Source organism: Vespula vulgaris, chromosome 11 (genome assembly GCF_905475345.1).
Source record: "Vespula vulgaris chromosome 11, iyVesVulg1.1, whole genome shotgun sequence".
NCBI classification, from domain to species: domain Eukaryota; kingdom Metazoa; phylum Arthropoda; class Insecta; order Hymenoptera; family Vespidae; genus Vespula; species Vespula vulgaris.
In genome coordinates this window covers 3,002,617-3,030,237 of record NC_066596.1, presented here as the reverse complement: position 1 = coordinate 3,030,237, position 27,621 = coordinate 3,002,617, and the positions used below count along the sequence as shown (strand labels likewise).

At 32.6% G+C, this 27,621-nt stretch overlaps 1 protein-coding gene across 3 annotated transcripts in view; it reads left to right on the top strand.

Annotated features, from left to right (window-relative positions):
- LOC127067502 (uncharacterized) overlaps nucleotides 1-27,621 on the top strand; it is a 34,112-nt gene that overhangs the window by 5,058 nt on the left and 1,433 nt on the right. For 2 of the 3 annotated variants that reach the window (XM_051002503.1, XM_051002504.1), the window contains exons 4-9: nucleotides 10,903-11,058; nucleotides 19,417-19,496; nucleotides 19,725-19,812; nucleotides 21,694-21,866; nucleotides 23,622-24,580; nucleotides 24,685-27,372. In XM_051002503.1, the coding sequence (XP_050858460.1) occupies nucleotides 11,012-11,058; nucleotides 19,417-19,496; nucleotides 19,725-19,812; nucleotides 21,694-21,866; nucleotides 23,622-24,580; nucleotides 24,685-27,372 (4,035 nt within the window). In that variant the 5' untranslated portion in view covers nucleotides 10,903-11,011. The remainder of the gene's footprint in view (nucleotides 1-10,902; nucleotides 11,059-19,416; nucleotides 19,497-19,724; nucleotides 19,813-21,693; nucleotides 21,867-23,621; nucleotides 24,581-24,684; nucleotides 27,373-27,621) is intronic. The other variant, XM_051002505.1, reaches the window with a different exon arrangement.

The following is a 27,621-nucleotide window of genomic DNA, read 5'->3' as shown; positions in this document are numbered from 1 at the left end:
ATATTATTGCTTTCCGGAACCGGATCTGAATTATTCCACACTTAGCCCGAAGGAAATTACAATGGCGTGTACGAGTTAATCATTCGTAACGTATTCCATCTTCCTGGTCCCATCTCCATCTCATCACCATTTTTAATCATCGATTTCGTACGAACAGTATCGAACAATTGCTTCGAACAAAAATTCTTTGATTGATTGATCGATTAATTGATTATTTATTTATTTAATTCTTTTTTCTGTTATTTATTTTTTTTTGATTTTGGTGGTTTTTTTTTCTTCTTTCGACTGTCCATAGATATCCATATTTAATGATCTCATAAAAATTTTTTCTTCGTCCCATATCATCTTACGTACATATATTCTCGAAAGCCATCTTGTTTCAAAATGGCGAAGCAAAAGAGAAAGACTCAGAAAGCCCATATTTAATTTTGATCTCAACGGATCGTAGAGAATCCCTGAAGATTTTTATTAGCCATTTTACATTCCTGACTATATATATATATACACATATATTCGTAATACGTTTTGCCATAGTCCGTAACACCTTCACTTTTCTCTTTCTCGTGTAAGAAACAACCTCGTGATAACTAGCATGTGAACGATTCGTGTTGTTTTGGTCCTCCTCGTGATCAGCGTTCGATCTCGTATAAGAATTTCTACGCACGCACAAAATTACCATGTATTCGTCAAATTTAAATATACAGACAAACATATATACATACGTACATACATACATACGTACGTATATATTTGCATAGGCGAATTGCAAAGTACTTATTTTCAAAGGATCAAAAGTTCTTTCGATGGATGATCAAAACATTTAATAAAATTTTGAAAGATTCATAGTTATTATTTAGTGACATTAAACAAACTAAATACCTCGTGATTCAAACGACGTAATTCATTATCGATATTAAATCGTCTTATTCGTGTCTTCTCTTTCTTTTTTTTATTCTTCTCGTCATCTTGGACTCGTAAAAATGTCACATAGACGTACACGTCCATATTTACTATACGTACATGTGTATGCAGAGAATTATAAATTCTAAGAGGCGAAATCGGTTGACTCTCGACGAGGTCATATCCTTATGTCGTCAGCCATAATTCCGGAATTTCCATAAATATCAATTACGAGATCGAATCAAATGCAAAGTTTCTTTCGCGAAGAGAGGTATCATGCTATCTAAAAAGATCGTGTCGTCACGGTTACGTTAATGATTTAGAAATGGTTGATTGTTTAAGATTGTATGTCACTTTTATTCTGTTTTGTTTTTTCTTTCTTCTTTTTATCTTCATTTTTGTTCATTCTCCTTTTCTCTCTGTTTTTCTTTTTCTGTCAATTTTTTTTCCCTTGAACAAATATTCACAGAATGTTTTATTACGATCGTATTCAGAAAATACGAGATAAATAAGCTCGTAAAAATAGAAAAGTGTCTTCTCTAGCTTCTAATGGAATCCTTGTGATTCTAATCTCATAGTCACAGTTCGTTTTCGAATCTTCGCCTTTCTATTTTCCGTATGATCTGTTAACCGCAATTATGATCTACGAAAGTATCTCACCATCTCAAGAGAGACATTCGAAGGTGGTAACTATGAAAACGTAAATGGAATCATTTGAAGGCAGTCGGTTGAATCGAAGAATGCATTTAACGTCATTTGGAGTGTTTCATGACTGTAAAGTACTTAGAAATACTATTCTAATTTGCGTACAGGTTTAATGATGCAATCACAGGACTCTTGTAACATTGAGAAATATTTTTTAACGTCAATCTTTTCTTCTTCCTATAGGTTTTTTAATGTTCTTATAAATTTTCTATATTCAATATTAAATGATGTTTTTAATTCTATACAAATTGTCTATACAAATTGTCTCACAATATTCTTAATTACGTAATATTCATTAGAAAATATAATTAAAGAATCGCGATATCAAAGAAAATACAATTAAATCGTTCTCACAGTCCGTAATCATTATGAAATTCTAATCAAATATATCTACCATATGTTCATATATAACTACATAAAATTTTTAACTTTTTTTTTTTTTCTATACAATAGTCTCTCGTAATATTTTAATTTATGTAAGATTAATTAGAAAATATAATTAAAGGATCAAGGCGTCAAACAAAATATAATTAAATCATTCTCATTATTACGAAATTCTAATCAAATATAACACATTCTCATATATATATATATATATATATATATATATATATATATGCAAACTCATAAAGTTTGTAATTTAAAGTAAAATTAGATCGAAATTTCTAAATTTGCAAATTAAAAATATATCTCTATTCCTGAAAAATCAAGACGTCAAGAGAAAAAAAATATAATACGAAAGACGAGACATTAAAAAAAAAAAAAAGAAGAAAAAAAAAGATAAAAAAACCTAATTCACATTCTCCAATCATTATCAAATTCCAATCAAAGTCTTCGTACTCATTTAACGCGATAGAAATTCAAATTTGAGAAAAAAAAGGTAGAAATCTCTCATTCGGATTAGAACATCTTCGAAGTCATCGAAAAGACACGAAGTATACTTCACATCTCCATCTCTAATATACTCTCTAACACTCTCAAAGGATACCTCGTGATGCACTAATCGAGGAGGAGGCGAGAGAAGCTCGCACACGACGAATACCCACGTATTCGACGACGCGACACGGCAGATATTACGAAACGAGGATCCGTCCGCGGCGGAAAGCGGGTCAGTGCACGGCTCGTTTATCTCGATGCGCCCGGTTCCTGGATCGTTTCTCCTCGCTACGTCGCTCCTGTTTCCTCACACATATATACATTATTACATATATACATTATCACACACATATATATATATAAATATATATGTATGCATGTATGTATAGATGCATATATGTATATCCACATGTATTCGTATAAGATACGTAAATATATTTATTTTTTTATATTTACATGTACATTTCGTGCGTGTGTGTATGTTTGTGTGTGTATGTATGTAGGTATATGTATATAATGGTATCTAAGCAATGAGTATATAATATACATATATATATCTACATATGTTTTACTTATATAAAATATGTAGATAGATTGAAATATTTAAGCATATGTACATTATGATATATTAGCGAGGAATATATATATATATATATTTATATGAAGATAGAAATATACGAACACACATATATATAAGTATATGTATATCATGGTAAACGAAGAATGAATGCATATATTATGTATACATGGTAATCGTTTTACGTTCTATCATCCTCTCGACGAAGAGGGTGCGGCCAAAAGAGGGTGCAGGTAAGCAAGTAAACAGTATCCGATGAGCATCGTCAAGTGGAATCAAGAACGATCTAGAGAGACACGTGTTCGAAAGGGAGAGGATAGTTTAAAGGGCAAACGTTGAGAGAGAGTGAGAGCGAGAGAGAGAGAGAGAGAGAGAGAGAGAGAGAAAGAGAGAAATAAAAGGCAATTGTTCTTCTCTATTGTAAGTCTATTCTTAATCGAGAAAAAGATCATTTTCAGACATTTCAGATAAAAATCATTTTATTTTTACATTTTCAATGATATCGTTTGTTTATTTCTTATTAAATAAGATGACAGACAATGATCTTCATAAATACATAATTATGAGATTGTATCCGTTTGTAAAAAATAAAAAATGAGATATAAGCTCTAATATGTTCGTAGTAACCTAATAAAGAAACTAAGTTTAACAAAGAAGCTTATTACAAGGCGGCACGTCTCGTCGGTATGTGTTTTCTTCGGTATTAGCTAATACTGATTAATCCAAACCTTGATCCGATTTCGAAGAGACATAGTAATCGATCGTGGTAGATCCACGATACATTGTATAATACTTACAACACCTAACTTACTTTTAGAAAAGAAATAAACGTAACTAATCGCATTTTTTTTTACCGTTTCGCTTTCGTTGTTTAGCATAGGGATTATAAATAGATATAATAGATGGTATACATACATATATACTTATATATATAGTATATATAGTAATGTAGTAACGTAGGTATATATATATATATATTTGTATGCTCGTCAGTTTTAAAAAAGACTCTTAACTGTTAATCTTTTTTATTATCGTAGACATCAATAGAAGATGTTCGTCTCTTCGGTTGATTTAAATGAGAGAGAAGACGAAGCGTCGCGGCGCTACGTGAATAGTATAGCTATTCTACTCACATTTCGATTACTCATTGAGTAACTCTCATAGTCACTCTCGCTGCTGATACGGCCCGTATGACATACTGACACAGAAATCGAATTATTTGGCTTTGGCCAGGCTCAGAGAAGTAACAAAGAGTAGTGTAGGGTGAGAGAGTAGGGGAAGAATATTCGCTTCAAAGACCTCGAAAAATCCTTCGACGATTATTATTTTTGGAGAAGGAAAGGATGACGAGTTTTTGTTTTATCAATCGTTTATTTAATCGTTCATATAATATAGAAATCTCCAAAGACACGATTATTTTGAAGAAACAAAAAGAAACAAAAAGGTACGGTTTCTCTATTTGAAATTTATTGGGAAGGATCGAGGATATTTCGTTATGGTATATATATAAAAAAAAAAGAAAGAAGAAAGAGAGAAAAATACGAAAGAAAAAAAGAAAAAGAAAGAAAGAAAAAACTTAAATGGTGGTGGGTAATACGTCGGTCATCGCGATAATTTAGTATCTTCGACTATGAATATATTATACTTTGTATTTTTTTCTACTTTTTCTTTTTCTCGAAAAAGATGAAAAGAATAATAAAAAGATCAGCTGTGTGTAGCTGATCAAATCGTTGTTGCTTGTTCCTCTTGTAACTGTGTGTGTAGGGAGATTCTTTTGCAAAAAAAAAAAGAAAGAAAAGAACATTTCGTCTTTGTAAAAGAAAAGCAATGTGATCTCTTTTTTCGTGATTGATTAGAACGAAAAAAAAAATGTCTTCTTTGTTGCACGAGATGAAAAGATTTTCTGTAATAGCGCAGTGTCGTTCGTTGTAGTCGCTTCTTTTTTTCTTTTTTATTTTGTTTTTTCTTTTACATATAAAACTCATTTCTACCGATGACCTCTAGAAATTGTTTTTCGTATATCGAAGTCTCTTTTATTTGAATTCTCTCTTGAATTTAACAAGCTCAAAGCAAAAGGCCGATAGAGTAGAGATACGTAAACCCCCGGAGTGTGTGGAGCCGACTCCATTGCAATGGCACGGTGTTGTGTGTTGCAGTTGTTTGTGCCATTACAGGTCGCGAATGAAAAAGGAAGAAGAAACCGGTCGTCTTTTTCTCTCCTCGCAACACTTTCACTGCGAGTCCCGTGACTCGTCTCTCTTTGCCTCTCTACCCTCCTCTTGTCCTCCTTTACGGAATCACTTGGTTCGCGCGTTCCACGTTGTACAACTTTTGTCCAGCTTCCTATACTTGTTTATGACAGATAGTAATGGACAAAAGATTTACGATTAATCCGGAATGAGGAAAAATAGCGGAGGGCCATTTTCAAGATCAACACCGACTCTACGTATGCACGTATTCTTTATACGTCCGTTGGTATATCCAAAACAATGAAGAAGTTTTTTTTCATATTCTTTTCAATGGGGAGAAAAACAAACAGAGAAAAGAAAAATAAAATATAGAAGAACGTAAGATGGAAAAAAAAGAAAAATTTATTTTCTTCGAACTCTGCGTGTGGTGCTCGGCTAGATGATTTAATATTTAGGATGACCTTCAGAAACGTCCTCTTTCTTTCCAAAGAATCCCTCTTGTTAATTCTCAAGAAAGGATTTACGTCATTAAGATTTGAATCGTTTGTTAGGTAACGCAAGGCTATATTTGAATTTCTAATCGTTTAACGAACTCGATAAGATTTTTTTCTTCTTTTCTTTTTCATAATTAAGATCCTTAACAGATTATTATTTTAATAAAATTGTCCTCTCGAAAATGACAAATGAAAATATTTCTGTAATTAAAACGGTTGTATTTGTTAGTTGAATCTCTTCGATTGCGTTAAACAACGAGCTACCGGCATCATCTTTCACGGCTGACCACATGGCCCATAACTACTGACGATTGATAGCCTCACATGACTGCCGTCACATTGTCCGAACTCGCTTTCTTTACGTCAATTGGAAAGCCGAAGGACATTTTACTCGTACTTGTAAAAACGGTTTAATTGATTACAAATATGGGGAAACAATGTGTTCCGAGTTCTGAGGGGATTACCTTTAACGTCTAATCGTAATCTAGCGAATGGATTGGATCTTGGAAAAAAAATGACAAAAAAAAAGAGCTCTATTCGATTGACAATCTTGTTCTATTCGGAAAAATTTATTTTTTCATGGTGAACTTAATTATCAACTAATTATACGAACTTAATTCGAAATAAATAAAAAAGAAAAGAATAATCAAGAAGAAAACTATTAGCAATTATTCGCGCATTGACATAAATTAATAACGAATTAATAGAAATGATCATATTGGATCTTATCGATCAACACTTTTCGTTCTTCTAAGTTAACAGTTGTTTCGAACTATTATAGACATATTGGATTGAGATTCGATTTATGCATGATATAGATTTTTCTTATTTGATTATACGAGAAAACCCATGAGATCACTAAAATATCCTTTGACGTGATCTCACGTTCGAACGTCGTGAGTTCAAAGCTCTGAAAGCAGGAAGTTATAAGTTACACCCTAGAGGCAAGAATTACCTTGGTCTGATAGAATAAATCCTGCATATATATATATATACACACACACACACACACACACACAACACAAACACATTTATTATATATACACACATATATGTATTATCCTATCCTATTTATTCGATTAGTTGTCGTCGCGTTTCTCATTTCAGACGATAGTCGTTGCAAATTAAATTAATTCATAGAATTGACTAAAATTTATTCAACTCGTTGAAAAATATTCATGGGTCGAGTTTTCGATAAAACGTATGAATGTAGTTACATACATCTCTCCAGAAAGAGACTTTCGTTTTATTCCTGTATATTTTCTTTTTATAACTCCTTACATGATATAAACGTAACATTTCTCTTTCTTCTTCTTCTTCTTCTCATCTTTCTTCTTTTTTTTTCTTGTCCTTTTTTCTTCCTTTTTTTGATTTAATTTTTTTTTTAAATCTTACAACCAAGTCACGAGTAAGATAATCGCCATATATTCGAAAGTTTGGTATTTTCAAAAAAATTTCGCTGACACTCGTATAAAATTCTGACATTTGGAGAATACCAAAAGGATTTTTTTTGTAGACTTGGTATTTTTCATTCAAAATTTTTTTTTGGTTTTATTATACATTTAATATACATTAATATACATTTTATTTATGCATTTTGTAAATATTATAGAAAAGAATAGATGATAACACATTTGTTAATGCAGTCTGACACTGTCTTGACACTGTCAAGGTCACACAAGATCTCAACAGACATACACAAACACACGCAAAAAGATTAATTAATATTTCCTTTCGAACGTACGATCTATCATTTTGAAAGGAGCAACCGTTTTACTACGTTAATGGAATTCTTAATCAATCTGGTTACTGCAGATGCAATTGTGTGCATAAGATGAAGTTATTCAAAACGAAGAAAAGTAAATTAGTTATTATAATCATCGTATAAATATTTGTACTTATTATATATATATATATATATATATATATATATATATATATTATTTATATATTACATATGTATATGTTACATATATATGTATGTATGCATTGGATTATAATAATTATAATAATTTGCCGTTTATCATATTCGTATTGATGGAAGAGAATGATTATAATTATAATTCAAGAAAATATTAATAAAACATGGTCTCGATTATGCTAATTATTTCAAGGAATAAATGTCATAAAGTTGTTATGAGAAGTTGGATTTTTATAAAATTTTATGAAACTAATATCGTTTTATCATTCATGTGGGCACTTTTGACGTGTTCGTAGAACTTTCTTTTATATACTTTATATATAGAAATATTTTCTTTAATACGATTAATCTAAGCAAGGATCTAATAACGTCACGAGATCGTTAAAGATCTAAAGCATTGTTATAATAGCCTCTTTGTGAATTACGGTACCTGTAAACGATGCAAAAGACCTCATCATACTTAGTTTCACGATTAAATACACCGATCATCGATACCAATACAATCCAATATCGTGAATGCTGTCGGCTATTTCAACGTATTATGGCCTTTTATCGATAAAACTATAGTTCAATTTCAGATCGGTGATCGCGATACGTGGTAGTGTCGAGTAGTATTAATAGACAACGGATCTCACTTTCAGTCATACTTAATAACTAAGAGAATTTCGCATACGTTTAAATCCCAGACGAAAAGGCATTGACGTTTTAATTCTTGAATTTGCATGAATATCATCAAATGGATTTTTAGTCGTTGAAAATCGAGTCTTCGAAATCAATTGTCAGTTAATTCCAAGATTTTCGTAGATTCTACGTTATCAGTCGATAGAATCATCGTAAATTAGCTATTCCGTCAGCCAATTAAATTGATCAATTCTCAATTTGACAAACGAGTTTCCATTGACGTCATCATTGACATTAGTTGTTTCAAAAATTGTCATGCTTCGTCAAAAATTTCATCTTTAGTGACGCATTGAATATAAAGAAGAATATAGTGACGTATAGAATATCTTTAGTCGCGTTATTGAATATAGAACTTAGGTTTATAATTATCGATCAAATGAATACTACGATATGAAAGATTCTCGTACTCGTATGCAATCCTTTGATTAATAGATTATAAGAGATACTCGCGAAGTTGGAGGAAATTGAATACAGTGATTTAAGTATTTCCGTTGGTATCGTTCTTGGCGATTAAGACACTCCGTTAATTGAATGAAGTAATGAAAGACCAATCTGCCCTACAGCCATATTGCCATTATCAAACTGTGACTTCTACTCTGATGGTATTAATAATGTGATTATCTTCGCACTAATGCGAAAATCATAAAAATTTGATATTTATTTAATTTTAATGTGTTGACGTGTATGCATAAAGCATAAGACACGAAATCGAGACAGGTAAAACACGTGTTTCTTCGATGCATACAAACGCGAATTGAAACACATAAATACGTAACGTGATCCTAGACTCGTATCGAATGTCACATCTTAGCGAGCGTCTCCAGCGGATATTTTTTCTTTTTCTTTTTTTTCTTTTGCACGCGACCGTTCAAGGTGGGCGGTATATTATGTTATGGAGGACAACAATCATTCCAAATCGATCTAAGATTAATAGATAAAAAAGAAATTCTTAAGTTGAAAGAATTATTATAGAAAGAAATAGGATCTACGAGGGAGTCATCGCGTTATTAAAAGAATAACGTTAGACTGTCTCGTGCATTTCGATACGAAGAAAAAGGAATGAAAGATCGAGTGCCCCGTTCCACGAAGACAAGTCAAAGGGTGGTGGTAAACATCGATGGATGGAGAGAAGAAGGGGATCTCTTTAAACCACGCTGGAGTGCAGCCACCGTACTCACTGTTAAGTAGTCTCGCTTGATAGCTGGATTTCACGGGCTTGAAGTGTCCAGGAAAAGTGTTAGCTCGAACAAAGAATAAATAAATAGACAAGTTCGATAAAAAGAAGACAGGAAGAAGGAAGGAAAGAAAAAGAAAACATATATATATATATATAAAAGAGTGAAATAGAGACAGATAGATAGAGAAATAGAAATAAAGAGAGAAAAAGAGAGAGAGAGAGAGAGAGAAAAGCTAAAGAGAGAAGACGAACAAATTATTAACAAAACAAAAAAGGAAAAACAAGGAAAAAAAAGAATTCTTCTTCCTGGTAACACAAACGAAGAACCTTTCATCTTTCTCTCCATCAACAGTCTGCTATATACGCATACATATATACGCACATATACATTGAATCCAAAGGAACCTTTCTCTCTTGCAAGAGAGAAACGCATGAAGAAAGAAAGAGAAAGATAGAGAAAGAGAGAGAGAGAGAGAGAGAGAGAGAGAGTGCGAGCTTTCGGACGATCACTTCACAAGTTCGACTTCGTCTTTTCTTCGTTACTCTTATTAAACAACCAACGTACTTCTTCTTTTTCTCCTTCTTCTCCTTCTTATTCTTCTTCTTGCTTACTTGCTTACTTGTTTGGTTGTTAAAAAGAGTAAGTACGCGAGCGTAGAAGCACGCTCTCGCTTTCACTCGCGTCCACTCGCCTCTTCTTCCTCCACCACCTCCAACCATCGGCATTACCACCACTACCACCACCATTACCACCATTACCACCATCTCCAACACCAATACTATATTACTACTACAACTACTACTACTATTACTACTACTACTACTACTACTCCTACTCCTACTACTACTACTATTACTACTACTACTACTACTACTACTACTACTACTACTACTACTACTACTACTACTACTACTATTATTACTACTACTACACTACTACTACTACTACTGCTGCTGCTGCTGCTGCTGCTGCTGCTGTTGCTGTTGCTGTTGCTACTACCAACTCCGTCATCGTCATCGTTTTACTCTCCAGTGCTATACCTACGAAAGGACTATCGCCTTCTCGTGGTCTCAGTTTGCCGTCGGACCGGCACCGTTACCGACGCGTGGACTCTCCTCTTATAATCGGTTTATACTTGTGTGTGGAACCCTCCAAAAATAATAATAATTATTATTCGCTATTATTATTATTATTATTATAATTGTTAATATTGTTTATATTGTTGGAGGCAAGGAAACGGAAAAGTCGCGATTGACATTATTTCGAGAGACCGTTTATTCTTTTCCTCTTTCTCAATTTTTTTTTTCGGAGAGATTCTTTCCGGAATTTTTTGTTCTTTTTTTTCTTATTTTTTTTTTCTTTTCGTAAATTCATTTTTAAGAGAAAGGAAGGAAGAAGGAGAGGGAGAGAGAGAAAGAGAGAGAGAGAGAGAGAGAGATCAAGCTACTTCTACGTTTCGATCGTCTGTGAAATTTTTATATTGAAGAATCATGGCGATTGGAATCGTGAAGAAAACGAGCAACTTCAGTTTCGTCAGGTAAAATTTTTGATTCTTTTTTGGATTTTATTAACTGACATTATCGTTTGGAAAGTTTTCTCTTTTGATTTTTGATTATAATTTCAAAGACCGAAGAGAAAGCTTTGGTGTTTGATTATAATAGAATTATTTAAGAGATTGCTGAGATTATGTGCAAATATTTATAAATTTTCTTTCGTTTCTTTTTTTTTTAATATTATTATTAACCATTTCAATTAATCACATTTGTTTGAGTAAAACGAAACAGCTTCTTTTTTTATATATTTCTCAATTAATATAATTTAATTGAAATTTGTAACAACAATTGCAAAAGAGAGAATTTTTTTAACAATTCGTGATAATTTTTATCAATAATTATTGAAACTAATATTGTTATTTTATTACTCTAAAAATTGAAATTTTCAAGTATCTTGTGATTTTAATTCAGTCAGCAAAACTAATTTGTAAGCATCACGTTGAAATTTATATTTGAGTCATTACTTTCGACACTAAACCAGACATTTTTCTCAAATCCATATAATTTCGGTTATTTACAAAGTAACATTTTGTCACATTCCATGCAATTTTAGGACTTCAAATTCATTGCAATTTGAAGATTGTCATTAAAATTAAGTTTTAAGTTAGGCAAGCAAATACGTGAGAGTTGAATAGTAATTTTAAACGTCGTTTGTGGTTCGACTTAGGTTTCGCTTTAAAATCATTGTTAATCAATTATTTTAAATTTAATAATGGAAATCTTTTTAAATATTTTAAAATCGAAATAGAAAAATCGTAGATAAAAATATCAGTTTCTAAAATCGTTGAATTTTCTTTTCCTATCGAATCGATCTTTTCGTAATTCTAATGTTTAATCATATGAATTTATGTTCAAAAGTTGAGTTCGATTATTTTATGATTCATAATAAAATGATTCATTTAAATTACATCGGAATTTATTATCACGCAGTTTCTTCTAGTTCCGTTTGTACGTATAATTATAATAAATTTTAATAAACACTCGAAGAATTAATGATAAATCGATTTGCATTAAATTTTTGATGATATTAAAGAGATTGAAAAACAAGTAAAAGAGATAGAAATATAAATTTAAAGTATTCGATATTATGAATCAATATTAATATTGGAATTATTGCTTATAAATAATCTTTATTTTTTTAATAATTTTATATTTTTTAATACTACGTTCTATACTCTCTAATTTGAATGAATCACGTGACGGAAAAAGAGAAAGAGAAGAAGAAAACAAAAAGATAGAAAGAGAGAGAGAGAGAGAAAGAGAGAAGAGAAAAAGAAAATCGATCGTGTAATTAGCTAGAGAATCGCGTAAGCTTCTCTCATGTGATCGCCGAAGCGAAATTATGTATAGTACGATCTAACTCTGTATTGTATATACATACGTACACGCATACATACATATATATATATGTATATATATATAAATATGTACATACATATGTGCGTTTAGGAAAAGCCGAATAAGAAGGTGTAATATACGAGAGTTCTTGGAGAAATCTCTCATTGAATAACGGGAAACATGGACGTTAATTTTGTACCAACTTTCGGTCGATAGATCGAAAAAATATTATATATTTATTTATTTATTCTTTATTTTCTATTATTTTTTTTCCCATCATCTCTCGTATTATTTATCTTTGTTACTTTCCCTATTTTATCTCGACTTTAATCATTTTAAATTGTAGATTAAATTATTTTAATTAATTATTCAAAGTTTTTCTGAATATGGTAAATATGAGGAAAAAGAAATATTAATGTTAATTAATAGACAATAAGATGCATTTAACGTATGCATTTAATCATTATAATATGCACTCTCTCTCTCTCTCTATACACACACAACATACACACACACAGATTGTTCGTAACAGTTACAAGGTATTACAAAGTATATATATTTTGTAATTGTTACGAACAATCTGTTAAAAAATTTCGCGTTTTCGCACATTATTTCTTCTTCTTTTTTCTTTTCCTTTTTTTTCTACCAAGAAAAGAATTCTCCGTTTAATCTAATTTAATTAAGTTTGCATTACTAAACTTTTTGTCTTCTCTTTTTTTTTCTTTTTTGTTTCTTTTTCTCTTCTATAATAATAACACGCACCGTTAATTTTCACGGAAGTAGAAAGGTAACGATGTACGATATAACGACGTGTAACAAATCGTATCTCTTTTGCGTCACGTATACCCATAATTTCATTCTATATATATAGATATATACGTGTAAAAGTAATTCATATATATATATATGTGTATATATATATATATATTATTATATGTTATATATATATATGTATAGTATTAATGATTTAGTATCGCGTTAAGTAACTACAGTCATTGTTAGTTATAAATACACGTCGGGGATGAGCGAACTTGATATCTACATATCGTATACTGGTTATGAATTATTTATGCGAACGGCAAGAATTCAAAGAAAGTTCCATATTTTCGAAACTTTCACCCTCGTGAATGCTCCTAGATATATATATATATGTGTGTGTATGTATGTATGTATATATCATCATAAACATTCATTTCTATTATCATATAATTCATTTATCTATTATTTATAAATAATATCGCAATAATAATTTTGATATAATATCAAACATTCATTTATGGTTAAGTAAGAGAAAATATTCAGTCTTTTTTCCTTGTTGATCTATAGTTCAATCATATTTGAATCACTTTGTTTCAATATATAGAATGACAAGATGAATTAATATAAATTTTATTCTCATTTATTTTTTTTCTAAATTATGTGACGAATATTTCTAATTTAATACTAAATGTGTTTTATGCAAATTGCATATTTTTTTCTCTCTTTGTTTTTCTTCCTCTTTCGATTTTAAATATAACATATTTTACGTCGACATTCTTTTATCATTCCTATCATCGTATAAAAAACACATTACTAATAAAAAGTGGTAGTTATTATCGTCATCTTAATATCGATCGAATAGATATCAAATTCCACAAATTCGATATAAACGTTCTCTTATCATTCTTATCACGATATAAAAATACATATTAAAAAGGAAAAAGAAAAAAAAGAGATCCCATTATTTTCATCTTAACGTCGAATCTAATAGATGCATCGAATGCAACCAAATTTGTTTCATCAACGTTCTCTTATCATTCTTATCGTTTTGCAGACATATTTACGTAATAATAAAGAAAAGAGAGAGAAGAGAAAAACGTAATGATTATTACGTTTTAGTTAGAGAAAATTAGCAACATATGACACAATTGTTAAATTAATCGAGTTTTAAATAGGTCAGGAGGTTATGACCGTCGATGTTCGTACTTAATGCCGTTCAATGATCATAGAAAAGTTAAGTAAGGATGGAGCGAAGGTAGTAGTAAAGGAGGATAACGACGTTGTGGATGATGAAGTCAAGGAGAGCAAGTTTTCGCGATGCTCTCCGATCGTTCTCCGCCATACTCCCCATCCTCATTCACTCTTACTGACTTAACATGACGATAAACATTCGAGTGACTTTTATCGAACAAATTCTAAGTTTCTTCCTGCTTCTCTTTGTTTTACCTTTGAACGAATCGTCCTAATGACGTAACACGAGTATTATCGCATTGATGAAAATAATTTTTGCACGTGCACTCTTTCTCTCTTTCTCTCTTTCTCTTTCTTTTTCTCATTCTCTATCTCTCTCTTTCTCTCTTTCTTTCTTTCTCGTGGAACTAAAAGGATTCTATGCAAAAAAAAAACATGTTCTTGCATAAGCGCCAGACAAATGCCAAGAGTCTTGACTCTCAACCTGTTTTCTTTTTTTCTTTACATTTTTCGTTCTTACTCATTTTTTTTTTCTTTCTTTTCTCTCTCTCTCTCTCTTTCTCTTATTTTTTTTTCTTTTCTAGAGAAATATTTTCATAACATTCTTTCAATCTAATATTAAATGTCAAATCTTTTTTTATAGTTTTTAACACCGAAATCCAAGAATTTTTTCGTTGATTAAGTATATCTAATTAAATCTGATAAAGAGAAAATTATTTAATCTCAACGAATGCGTGCAAAATATAAGATAGAATTTCGTATATCATTTGTATCACATTGCAGGAGAATTCTCGTGTAATTTTCATTGATTAGATACATATATCTATATCTAATCGCTGGTTAAAGAGAAAATTATTTAATCTCGACAAATATAAGTACATATGTACGTAACACAAATTACGATCTTTTTATACCAATTTGATACAAAATTTGAATAAGTAAGGATCATTATATTAACTCTAAAAAAGGAACTTTCTTCATTACGACATAAAATAAAATAAAATAAAATAAAATAAAATAAAATAAAATAAAATAAAATGAAATAGAAGTGTATTTACACGGCAGGACGATTCTCAGGATGATACTCATGCAATCGTAGGAAAAAGTTACTCAATACTTTTTTCAACAATCTTCTCTAAGGTGAACACCAGTTGAATCAAGATCCCATTGAATGGAGTTTCTTGGGTAATCCTTGTTGTTGGTTCTCGGACTATCGTCCGATTAATCGGAAACTCAAAGAGTGTTTCACGAGATGACACGTTCCTACTACTCTTTTTACACGCGTTTCATTCTCGTCGACGCTCTCGAAATCATCAGTGCTAATTTAGCGATTAGCGTAATCTTTCGACGACCTTCACAGAACATTCTTTTCGTCTCTTTCTAAAAAGGAAAGAAAAGAAAATAAAGATCTCGTCAGTTCGGTCCACGAATACGCTATCTTTTTTTCTCTTTCTCTCTTTCTTCTCTGTCTCTCTCTCTTCCTCTCTCTTCCTCTCTCTTTCTCTATCCAGCAAAACGCGTTCGACCACTCTCGACGATCGAATCGAGAAATACTTTCACCGATCTCGAACACTTCCTCGAGAACGCATCGCCTTCCATTTCCTTCTCCATTCCTATCGATACACACATTTTCCTTATTTCCCTTTTCATATTTTATTTATATTAGACCAAAATAGTATCTATATCTTTTCTTTTTCTTTCATCGATACGAAAGAAAACTTCAATGTTCTTTTTTATCAATTTAAGTGTGTCCTTGACACCATGAGACGTTTCTCTGGCATTTTTGGGGCTACATAGGTAGATTTCCAGACAGGCTCGTCTTGTACATACGAGAGACAGAGAGAAAGAGAGAGAGAGAGAGAGAGAGAGAGAGAGAGAGAGAGAAAGAGAGAAAGAGACGACGCACGTGTACGTCTCGCTCTCGAAGAAAGATTTCTCCGGTTTCCGTTGACCCACTGACACTGAATTATGCTCGACGGTCGGCTGGCGTGTGCCTTGGCTTCGTGACTACGTTCTGACTATACCTAGTACCTAACTACCTGCTCGGTCTATGTACGCGTTATAACGCACGTTTCCATTAAGTAGGCACCACTGGATATGTCCATAAAAGCGTTACGTTCACTCAAATACCATCATTAATTCGACGTGCCTAATACGTTCCATAAGAATTTATAATAATGTATTCCAAACGATTTTCTTTTTTCCTTTCCTTTTTCTTTCTTTCTTTTTCTTTCTTTTTTTCTTTATCTTCAATTAATGGCCCATTTTTAATAAATGTTAGGATGATGGTGATGTTCAGTTAGAACTGGTATGTAAAAGAGATATGCAGTTTTCTACTGGGAACAATGTCAGGGACAAGAGTAGGAAGGAATCTATCTTGGTTGACAAGAAACGCGGGAAAATTTTGTTTCATAAGCGAGAAACTTTTATTTGTTTTTTATTTTTTTTTCTTCTTCTTCTTCTTCTTTTTTCTTATCTGTATATTTGGAGAAAAAATTATTATTCAATAATATTATTCGATAGGTATCGAATGACTATAACAATCGATCCGAGATAACGCATCGTTGGAAATTTGATCGATCTTGTCCATTTTGTATTTTTCTCATTTTATGAATTTATATTGAGAAGTAAGAGTGAATTCAGAGAGAAAGAGGTGTTATCAGATATTTTCCGAATTGGTGCTTCCCCTTTTTCTTTGGAACGAGGAAACGAATGATCTTTTCTAGCTCGAGGCTACCGGCATCCCTGGACTTGGTTAGCCTGCTCTTCTACCTGCTCTTTTCGATTTGCCCGTAGGGGCAAAAATGAGAGCCAACTTTACCTTCTATCCACCTACATGTTACCGTTGAAAGTCGACGAAGTCTTTCTCGAGAAGTGGTTCTCAACCTTCGTACTTTTTCTTGCCTTTCCCATGAGATTTCCCATTACATTTCTGTAACTTTTCTTTTTTCCTTTTCTTTTTGTTTCTTTTCTTTTCTTACTTTTCAATTAATCAACGATTATTTTGTTCGTTAGATAAGAAAATTAATTTGATTGGAATTATTCGAATCTTTAATTAAGGCTTCAATAATTAATCCTAGGTGCTAATTTCACTTCCTTTTCTTTTTCATTTCTTTTCATTTCTTTTTTCTTTTTTCTCTGAGAACATTAGTTGGATTCGATGTTTTGGGAATTTTGGGTACACTTAGATTTTCGTAAACAGATACTTTACTCACTTGAATCGTATTATATTTTATTATTATTATTTTATACTTATTTATATTATTATTTATACATTCGATGTTTCAGACACGTTTTTGTATATCGGTATTATTTTATTATCCAATTTTTTTTTATTTTCCTAATGAGATTGTGAATTTAGCATTCATTTGGTATCTTTATTTAATTTTTAATAGAGAGTTTATGTAACCATTTGAGTCACGATTCTTTTTTCCCAAAAATTAATAGGGATTCGATTCTAAATATAGTTTTGATAACTCAAAAAAAAATATCAGCGGAATTCAATTTTGCAATTAACGCATGCTAATATGGCAGTATAAAAATTATTATTATATAAAGTAAAATGAAAAAAGAAAGAGATATAGAAAAAAAGAAAGAAAAAAAGCATGAACGAATCGAAAGAGATCAGGAAGTATTTAAAATTACGTTACCCTAATTGCATACTTGAAATAGTTTCACATTGAAGTGGATAGACCAGTTTTAAAATAGACAAGATTAAAAGGGTATTTTCGGCATAGAAATTCAGAGTCGGTAGAAATGTCGCGAGGTGGTTAACACGTTCGAATAGTTGTAGTCGTTGCACTTTGAGTATTGCAACTCGCATAGTTTGCTCGTGAGTGTCACGAGTTTTGTCTCTTAGACTCGATTGAGTTTAAATGTCGTTCTGTCGTTCATATTTCCTCCCTCTTCTTCCTCTCTCTCTATTTCTTTCTTTCTTTTTTCTTTTAGATATGATATTTGTATTTATTATTATTATTATTATTATTATTATTATTATTATTAATTAATTACTTAATTATTATTATGATATATATATATACACAATTTTTGTTTTATATTTAACTCTTTATATTATATAAATAATTATATATTTATTATAATTGTGAATTATTATATATATATATCTATGTATCATATTTAGAATATGCAACGAATTCTAAAACTTTCTTTCGTATCTTCGATCAAACTCTACGGAATTTAAATATGGCGATTGAGAAATTTGCCGAGAAAAGAAATGAAATCGATCGCATCGAATCTTCGTATAAGTTTGCTCCTCTCCCCCGGCCATCACCACCACCACCTTCCCCCACTTATTTTCTCTTTCTCTTTCTTTCTCGTTGTAAAACTTATCCTTCGAACATTCTCTTCCTTCACAACTTTTGATCCTCCATCTCTTGCCTTCTCTTTTTCCGTCTTTCTCTCTTTCTCTCGCGCACAGAGAAAGTATACACAGATATACGCGAATACCTTTGTAAAATCGCCGCATACCAACGATTACGATGGCACACTGTCGTAGCCGAAGTCGATGGAAATCAACTTGAATCGTGAAATGCATTTTTCTTTCCCTTTCTTTTCTCTATTATTTTTATTTATTTTTTCTTTCCTTTTTCTCTTTAAAGTTTTTAGCTTTCAAGAAAAATTCTTTCTCAAATATGTTTCTCGATTTAATTATTATATAAGTTCTAATTACATATAAGAAGATTTCTATGATAATTCTCTATTCTTTTTTTATATTATACGATTATGTATTGTTGGATTAATCGTTTCTGTTTTTAATTTGTCATTCGTTGAAGAAATTTATCGTGATGACAGATAAAATATTGTTTTGTCAGGTATCTCGTTTTTCATATAATTCTTCATTCGATTAATTCCTAGATTATTTTAAAAGTTGCAAAATTGAAAAGAATAAAAAGGAAAACGTTTCTTTGAGGTAAAAGAACGTTGATCTTAAAATCATTGAAAGTCTGTCGACTTTTTGTCGTCCTTCGATTACGTAAAAAGATCATTTACGAGATTGGTAAGTTCGGTGGCGTTTAATTAAATGATTGTTTCAGGAGTAGCGTGGGTTTGCTCACAACGATGGTCGTCGTGGGATTGGCACTTTCACCTACGTTCCGACAGTACGATATTTCGGGTAAGTGTGATCATGTATCGCTACGTAATCAGTATGTATATATAATATCTTTCATTCATAACTGAACTTCAAGTTCGATTGTTCCCTCTTTCAATAAGACACAACATTGTTATATTGCTCAAATTTCTTTTAAATTCATTTTTCTTTCTTTTTATTTTTTTTTTCATGTTTGCGACATATCTTTTTTTTTATTAATTTTTTCTTTTCTTTCTTTTTTTTTCTTTACAGAATATGTTTACGGCGTTGACAGCGATTTACAAGCGAGAGTACGTGCAGCAATCGAATCCGAGAGGCATGCTTATCAATCGAAATCTTGGTATGAATTTTATTTTATATGCAAATCATTCTAATTTATTTAATTAAGTAAATTCTCTGATAATATGCTAGAAGAGAAAAAAGAAGAAAAAAAAGGTAAAAGAAAAAGTACATGGTTGCTAGTAAAATTATGTGATTTCGTAAAGATATTTTTGTAATATCGATTTACTGATCTTCTTAGAAGTTTCAAAAACCTCGAAGGTCGTTCTATGCCAGCGAATACGCAATCTAATTAGTTATGCTTAAAATGATCGGACTATTATAAAAAAAGAAAGGGAGAAAAATATCGAATTTTTTGCAAAAAAATTCACGGCTAAATCATCAAAATTATAATACGATTACAATCAAATTATTATAATCAAATTACTCATAATTATACCAATTGATATAGTATCAATATACCAATGTATTACAACTAAATTAATGAAATTATATTACTAATATATAATACCAATTTACTAATTTCAATACTAATATCTCTCAAAATATACCAGAATATTACTATTACAATTTTTAGATAATTAATATAACACTATACGAGCAATAACAATTAATACAATAACATTAACTAAATAAGCTATCCCATTAAAATACAATTATATTATTTAATTGTATTAACAAACACATCGATATTACAACCGTGTCGTGTCATTACTAATTAATAAATAATAAAATAATGAAAATCGTCATTGATAAGTGATTATTAAAGAAAAAAGAGAGGAAAGAACAAAAATGTAATAAGAAAAAGGATGTATATATCTATGTTAAAACGGTCCAGTCTATATCGAATGACGGTAGATACCAGAGTGAATATACGAGTAGAGTAGATTATGTCCGTGATGGTGGGGCCGGTAGCCTTCTCGAGGTCGAGGAAAGGGGATACTGCCGGCAATGGCCGGACTAGAAACCTTCCTCGTGACTGAAATACCGGTGCAGCCAACGACGGACGCGACCGGCACCTTTCCTCGACCGCGAAAGTAAAAGTCTCTCTCATGTCAGTCGTTTACAACGACGTACGTCCGTCGAGGCAAGAAAAGAGAAAAAGAAAAAAAAGAAAGAGAGAAAAAAAGAAAGAAAAAGAAGAAAAATCGAACAAGAAGAGCAAGGCGAGCGAAAGAGATCGGGATTTCGAACGAAAGGATGATGGCGTCAATTCGTACACATTTTTTTTTCTTTTACATTCTCTTTTCTCGATTCAATGCATTTACATATTTCTCTTTCTCCTTCTCTCTCTCTCTCTCTCTCTTTATATATATATGTATATATGTATATATATATATATATATATGTACAGATTTAGATATTTGTAAGCGAGAGATCAATTGGTGACCTTGAATCGACATCGATCGATCCATTGTATTCTTTCTCACTTTCATTCTAGAGAGAATAATTTTCTACGTACTACTTTTCTTCTTCTTCTTCTTCTTCTTCTTCTTTTTACAATTTCCCTTCGTAAATAATTTTCTTTGCTGTTTCTCTTTTTTGATATTTTCTTTTCTTTTTTCTGTAGACACGATCGATTATTTTTCATGATTCGATCGACGATGATCGTAAGGAGATTTGTTTAAGATGATCGCACTCGTTTAAACGGCATGATTCTGATTGGATCTGATCCATGAGGAAAGTCGAAGAAGGAGCAAAAAAGGAAGAGAAGAAAAAGAAAGAAAAATGTTTAAAAATAAGACGGATAAAAAGAAAAAAAAATAGTAATGCAAGCGTGAAATCTCTTTTTTCTTTTTTAATGCAACAGAACGTGTATCTATTCTTTTTCCTGTTTCTTTTTTTTTTCTGTTTTTTTTCCATCTTCCGGTTACCAAGCAGTTTCTCGAATATCATGTAGAACGTCATTTTGACATTTCACTTTTCTTCTCTCTGCTTTTAGGTTGCAGAACAGGATGGAGTCGAACGGTGCTCCTTGCACAGCAAGATCAGGGCGACCTTGTCCACCAAGCAAGTATAGAACTCCTTCCGGAACTTGCAATAACGTGAGACATCATGATTGGGGTGCCAGGGGTTCTCCGTTTTTAAAGTTATTACCTCCTGCATATTCCGACGGTAGGTAATTGATTGCTATATTAATTATTATTAATATTTATTATTATTATTATTATTATTATTATTATTATTATTATTATTATGATTATGATTTCTTATTGTAGTGATCCAATTGGACGGTATTCGTTCGTTCTTCTTAAATTTATTATAAAAACGAATTACGATTGAAATGCTTGTCAGATTCGTCAAAAGTTAATCGAGATATAACCACATAGAGAATTGAAAGTGAAAATTGAAAGGAGAAAGTCAATATCGAGAAAAGAACAAAGAGTGACGAAGAAGCTACTAGATCAGAAGCCTTTCCATCTGCTATCTTTATTGGGCAGTTTCATTTTAGAGCGACCTCCTTTCGAAGTTTTATCACGTTTATCGTAGAACGTAGAATTATCGAAATTTATTAGCCGATTAAATCGTTTTCAAATAATAATAACAATTTTAAACGAAGAAGAATAAATTCGGTTCAACTATATACTTCTGCGCTTTGAGAAAAGAAAGTAGAAAAGTAAAAAAAAAGAAATAAGAAAAGAAAATTGATTCCCACGAACAATTTTGTTTTTAATGATACCGTTTTAATATCATCGATTAATCAAGAACACGTTTTGTTCATATCATTGAATTTTACATTACGACTTTGAAATAGTGAAACAATTGTAAAATTATTAATATTTTTCTTTCGTTTATTTGTTCTCGTGGGAATAAAAGAAAATAGAAAAGGAAAAGAAAAAAAAATGACAAGATGACTCGGTTGTTTAATGAGTCGTTAATTATTTATAGGATCGCGACGACAGTATATGAACAATGGCGTAACGTCCTTGCACGAAGTAACTCTCTATTTCAACGATTCGCGTGCGCCTTTCGGCATGCTAATCTCCCATTTCTAATCCGTTATCGGGCTGGGCCCAGAGCCCGGCCATGTTCAAATGAATTCAGGTTCTTTGTGACTCTTGGGTCTTAACGACTGGCTTCTCCACATCTGTGTATGTTTACGTATGTGTCTGCGTATATGCGTCTCTGTATGCGTGATTGTGTGTACGTGTGTGTGTGTGTGTCCGTGCACACGCGTTCCAATTTTCACTTTCCTTTCTCGAATACGTTACAGCTATGCGGAATCTTGTACGAGGTACAACGACGACCTTCTTTTTTCCACTAGCGTTCTGTCATTTTTAATCTTTTTTTTTTATATTCTAATATATTTTTTTTTCTTTAAAAAAAAAAGGGACTTTAAACGTAGGACTTCTGTATCAGTTGTTTTTCTTTTCTCTTTTTTTTTATTTCCATCTATATAGAAAAAAACAAAAAAAAGAGAAAGAGAATTTATTTAAATAATTTATAAATTTATTGAATATTTATCAATACTTAAAGGTTCGATTCTGATCGTCTAATTTCCATTGCATTTACGTAATTTAGTTTTTATTAGGCATATTTCTTTTCCCATCGCGTTAACAAATCTCTGGATAAAATAATAATAAACATAGATATACCCTAGACGCTCGGACACGGATACGAAAGTTGGTTCGTAGATAAAAAAAAAGAAAAAAGGAAAAAAGGAAAAGAGAAAAAAGAAAAAAGGAAGGGAAAAAAAGAGTCCAGAGTTTAGCAATGACGAAGGAATTCCCGTAGACAATGATAATAACAAAAAAAGAAAGAAATAGAAGAGATAAAACAACACAGGACGCACGTGTTCTCTCTAATCGTTTCTCATTTTTCACCGTATAAAAGTGAAAGCGTCACGAACTTGTCGATGTTCTTTTTTAGGTATTGGAAGTCCACGACAATCATTGAGCAGTCATAGTCTTCCATCAGCTACGGAAACGGTTGAGGGTATACGAAGTTCGTTGAAATTTGGCGAACCCCATGAAGCATTGACCAGTTTTGCTGGTGTATGGTCCGAATTGATACTTCAGGATATAGCCTCGACCATTCACGTCGATCGTGATGGACGTCGTTGTTGTTCCGTCAAAGATCGACATCCAGAGTGTTACGAGATCAATGATCAAGAAGGATGTATCGGTTACATGAGATCGGTGCCAACGATGTCGATCGATGAATGCGAATTCGATGGTAGAAAACAAATGAACAGTGAGTCCAGTTATTTGGATGGTTCGAATCTCTATGGAAGCAACGATGATAAATTACACAAAGTTAGGAGTTACGTTCGTGGTAAGGTGGAACCATCAGCTTGTGAGATTTGCAACGATACGAATACCAGCCCGTTAGGATATCTTTACGTAGCTCTGTTGAACGAACATAATCGAATAGCTGAAAGATTATGGGAAATGAACGAGCATTGGGACGACACGAAATTATTTCTCGAGGCAAGACGAGCTTTAATAGCACAAATACAACATATTACATTGAACGAATACGTACCAAGTATCCTAGGCGAGTTAGCTTTGATCGATCCTGAGTTAAGACCAGCTACCAACGGATTCTTTAATGGTTACTCGTCAACGAACAAAGCAGGAACTTACGACGCCGTTGCTTTGGCCGCATTGCGTATTTTGACCTCCTTACGCAAACAGAATACGTGTTCTTCAGGCATGTGTCTCGAAGATCACGTCACTGCGTTAGCTAATCGTGTTAGTTTTAATCTTGGAATTTCTACGAACGATTCGAACTTTGATGCCGCTGCTAAATCTATCCATGTTGCACGTGATCACGGTGTACCTGGATATATTGAATTTGTAGAATTCTGTTCGGCTAATCTCAGCAAGGTATATATAAGTTCCTTTATTTTGATTTCCCGTTGGAATTATCTTGGTAATATTCGACAGTATTTCTTTTTCTTTTTTTTGAGTTTATTCTTTCGTATTTGCAGCCTAAAAATTTCAAAGATCTCGAAGGAGTTATACAACAGGAGAATGTTAAACTATTGGAGTCTATTTACACCAGAATAGAAGACGTGGATCTTTTAGTAGGAGGAATATTGGAAATACCAATGAAAGGAATGGCAGTGGGCCCAACGTTCTCCTGTCTTCTCAAGAAACAGTTTGTCAACGTGAGATATTCGGATAGATTCTGGTATGAAAACGATATTCCACCGTCAGGTTTAACGTCGGCACAATTAGCAGAAATTCGTAAAGTTTCGCTCGCAGGACTTCTCTGTGAGAACAGTGAAATTCGTAAGATACAACCTAAAGCATTCATACAACAAGATCCTTATCTCAACGCTAAAATTAATTGTAATCAGTACGAGGTACTGGATCTGTCAGCTTGGAGAGACGAACCTTTGCCTGTTCCTGTAATCGATAATTACATGACAACGACCCAATCAGTTCCTGATCTATCTTTCGAAATTAGTCCGGATTTAATAGCAATGGCAGTGAAAAAAGCTGAACAAGATCTGATCGGAAGAAGACAATTGGAATACAATGCTTGGTTGGAACAAAGAATAGCTGATCCAAAATCACCAGCTGGTACAGCTGCAAGTTTTTCCAAAGCAAACAAAGACGCTTTGTTATTGGCAAATTCTTCGATCATGTATGAGTTAGCAACAAACGAGATTTTAAATGGCGTTCATGGCCTTAGGCGCAGAAAACGACAGATTTTTGATACAACAGACAACGTTCTTGGCTTTCCAAATAATGACTTCTCCGATATACTCCAAAACGTTGACATATCTGGATTTTTACCTCAGCATAAGGCAACGAATCACGAGGAAGTAGAATGTCCGGCTGATAATAATCCTTGTGATCCAACTACACCGTACAGAACATTGTCAGGACACTGTAACAATCTTCGTAATCCAAATCTAGGACAATCCTTGACCACTTTCGCCAGATTGTTACCACCGGTGTACGAAGACGGTGTATCCAAGCCAAGAAGTAGATCCGTAACAGGTGTACCCTTACCTAATCCAAGAGTAGTATCAACAGTGATTCATCCAGATATCTCGAACCTTCACAACAGATATACTCTAATGGTTATGCAGTTCGCTCAGTTTCTTGATCACGATTTAACTATGACACCGATTCACAAGGGTTTCGCAGAGTCTATACCAAGTTGTAGATCATGCGATTCTCCGCAAACAGTTCACGCCGAATGCAATCCATTCCCTGTACCACCAGGTGATCATTTTTATCCAACGGTAAATGTCACGTCTGGCGCACGAATGTGTTTCCCATCGATGAGGTCGTTACCCGGTCAACAACATTTAGGTCCTAGAGAACAGGTGAATCAGAACACAGCATACTTGGATGGCTCAGTGGTATATGGCGAGAACAATTGCATAGCTAACATTTTACGTGGTTTTAATGGCCGTATGAACATAACAACGAATACTAATCGTGGTAAAGATTTATTACCACAATCGGCTACGCATCCAGAATGCAAGGCAAGATCGTCTTACTGCTTTATCGGAGGAGATGGTAGAGCATCCGAACAACCTGCTTTGACCGTAATGCATACTATGTGGATACGAGAACACAACAGAATCATGGAGGGATTAAGACAAATCAATTCACATTGGGACGGTGAAAAATTGTATCAACAGTCACGACGAATAATCAGTGCTATGCTTCAACATTTGACTTACAATGAATTCTTACCAAGAATTTTAGGATGGAACGCCGTTAGCCTCTACGGCTTGAAATTACTTCCACAAGGTTATTACAAAGAGTATTCACCAACTTGTAATCCAAGTGTTTTGAACGAGTTTGCAACTGCTGCTTTTAGAATAGGTCATTCCTTATTGAGACCACATTTGCCACGAATGGATCGTAGTTATCAGAACGTTGATCCTCCTATACTTTTACGTGATGGATTCTTCAATCCTGATATGCTTTATCAATCAGGTATGATCGATGAAATGACACGTGGATTGGTAGCAACTCCTATGGAAACTCTTGATCAATTTATCACTGGAGAAGTGACCAATCATTTGTTTGAAAATCGACGAATACCACACTCTGGTGTAGATTTGATCGCTCTGAACGTTCATCGGGCTAGAGATCATGGAATACCTTCTTACAATCAATACAGAGCTCTTTGTAATTTAAAAAAAGCTACAACCTTCGAAGATTTGTCAAGGGAAATGGCGCCTGAAGTAATAGCACGTATGAAACGAATCTATGCTTCCGTCGATGACATTGATTTATTCCCTGGTGGAATGAGTGAAAGACCTCTTCAAGGAGGTCTCGTAGGTCCAACATTCGCATGCATAATAGCTATACAATTCAGACAATTAAGGAAATGCGATCGTTTCTGGTATGAAACCGATGATCCAAATATTCGATTTACCGAACATCAATTGGCAGAAATTCGTAAAACGACATTGTCAAAAGTCATGTGTGAGAACATGGACGAACACGTAGAGATGCAGAGAGCAGCATTCGACTTACCAAGTAATTTCTTGAATCCTAGAGTACCCTGTAGCTCGATGCCGCATATGGATTTCTCTGCATGGCGAGAAACAAGACATGGATGTCAAATAGGTGGGAGGAACGTCGCCATTGGCGACTCTGGTTTTCCTACACCTTGTACTAGTTGCGTCTGTACGACGGAAGGTGTAAGTATATTTATAAAAACGTAGTTTAGGGATTTTTTTTTCTTTCTGTTTCAATGTGATTGATGACAATACAAATAAGTAAATAAGTTAAGATTAAAGACAATTAATAGATTAAAAGTAATAATAAAAATTAATAAAAGAGATTAAAATTAATAAGATTAAAAAAAATCGATAGATCATTGATCATCACACACATATATATAACATATATAACAATCGTAATTGTTCTATTTATTAAACTTCGATTGA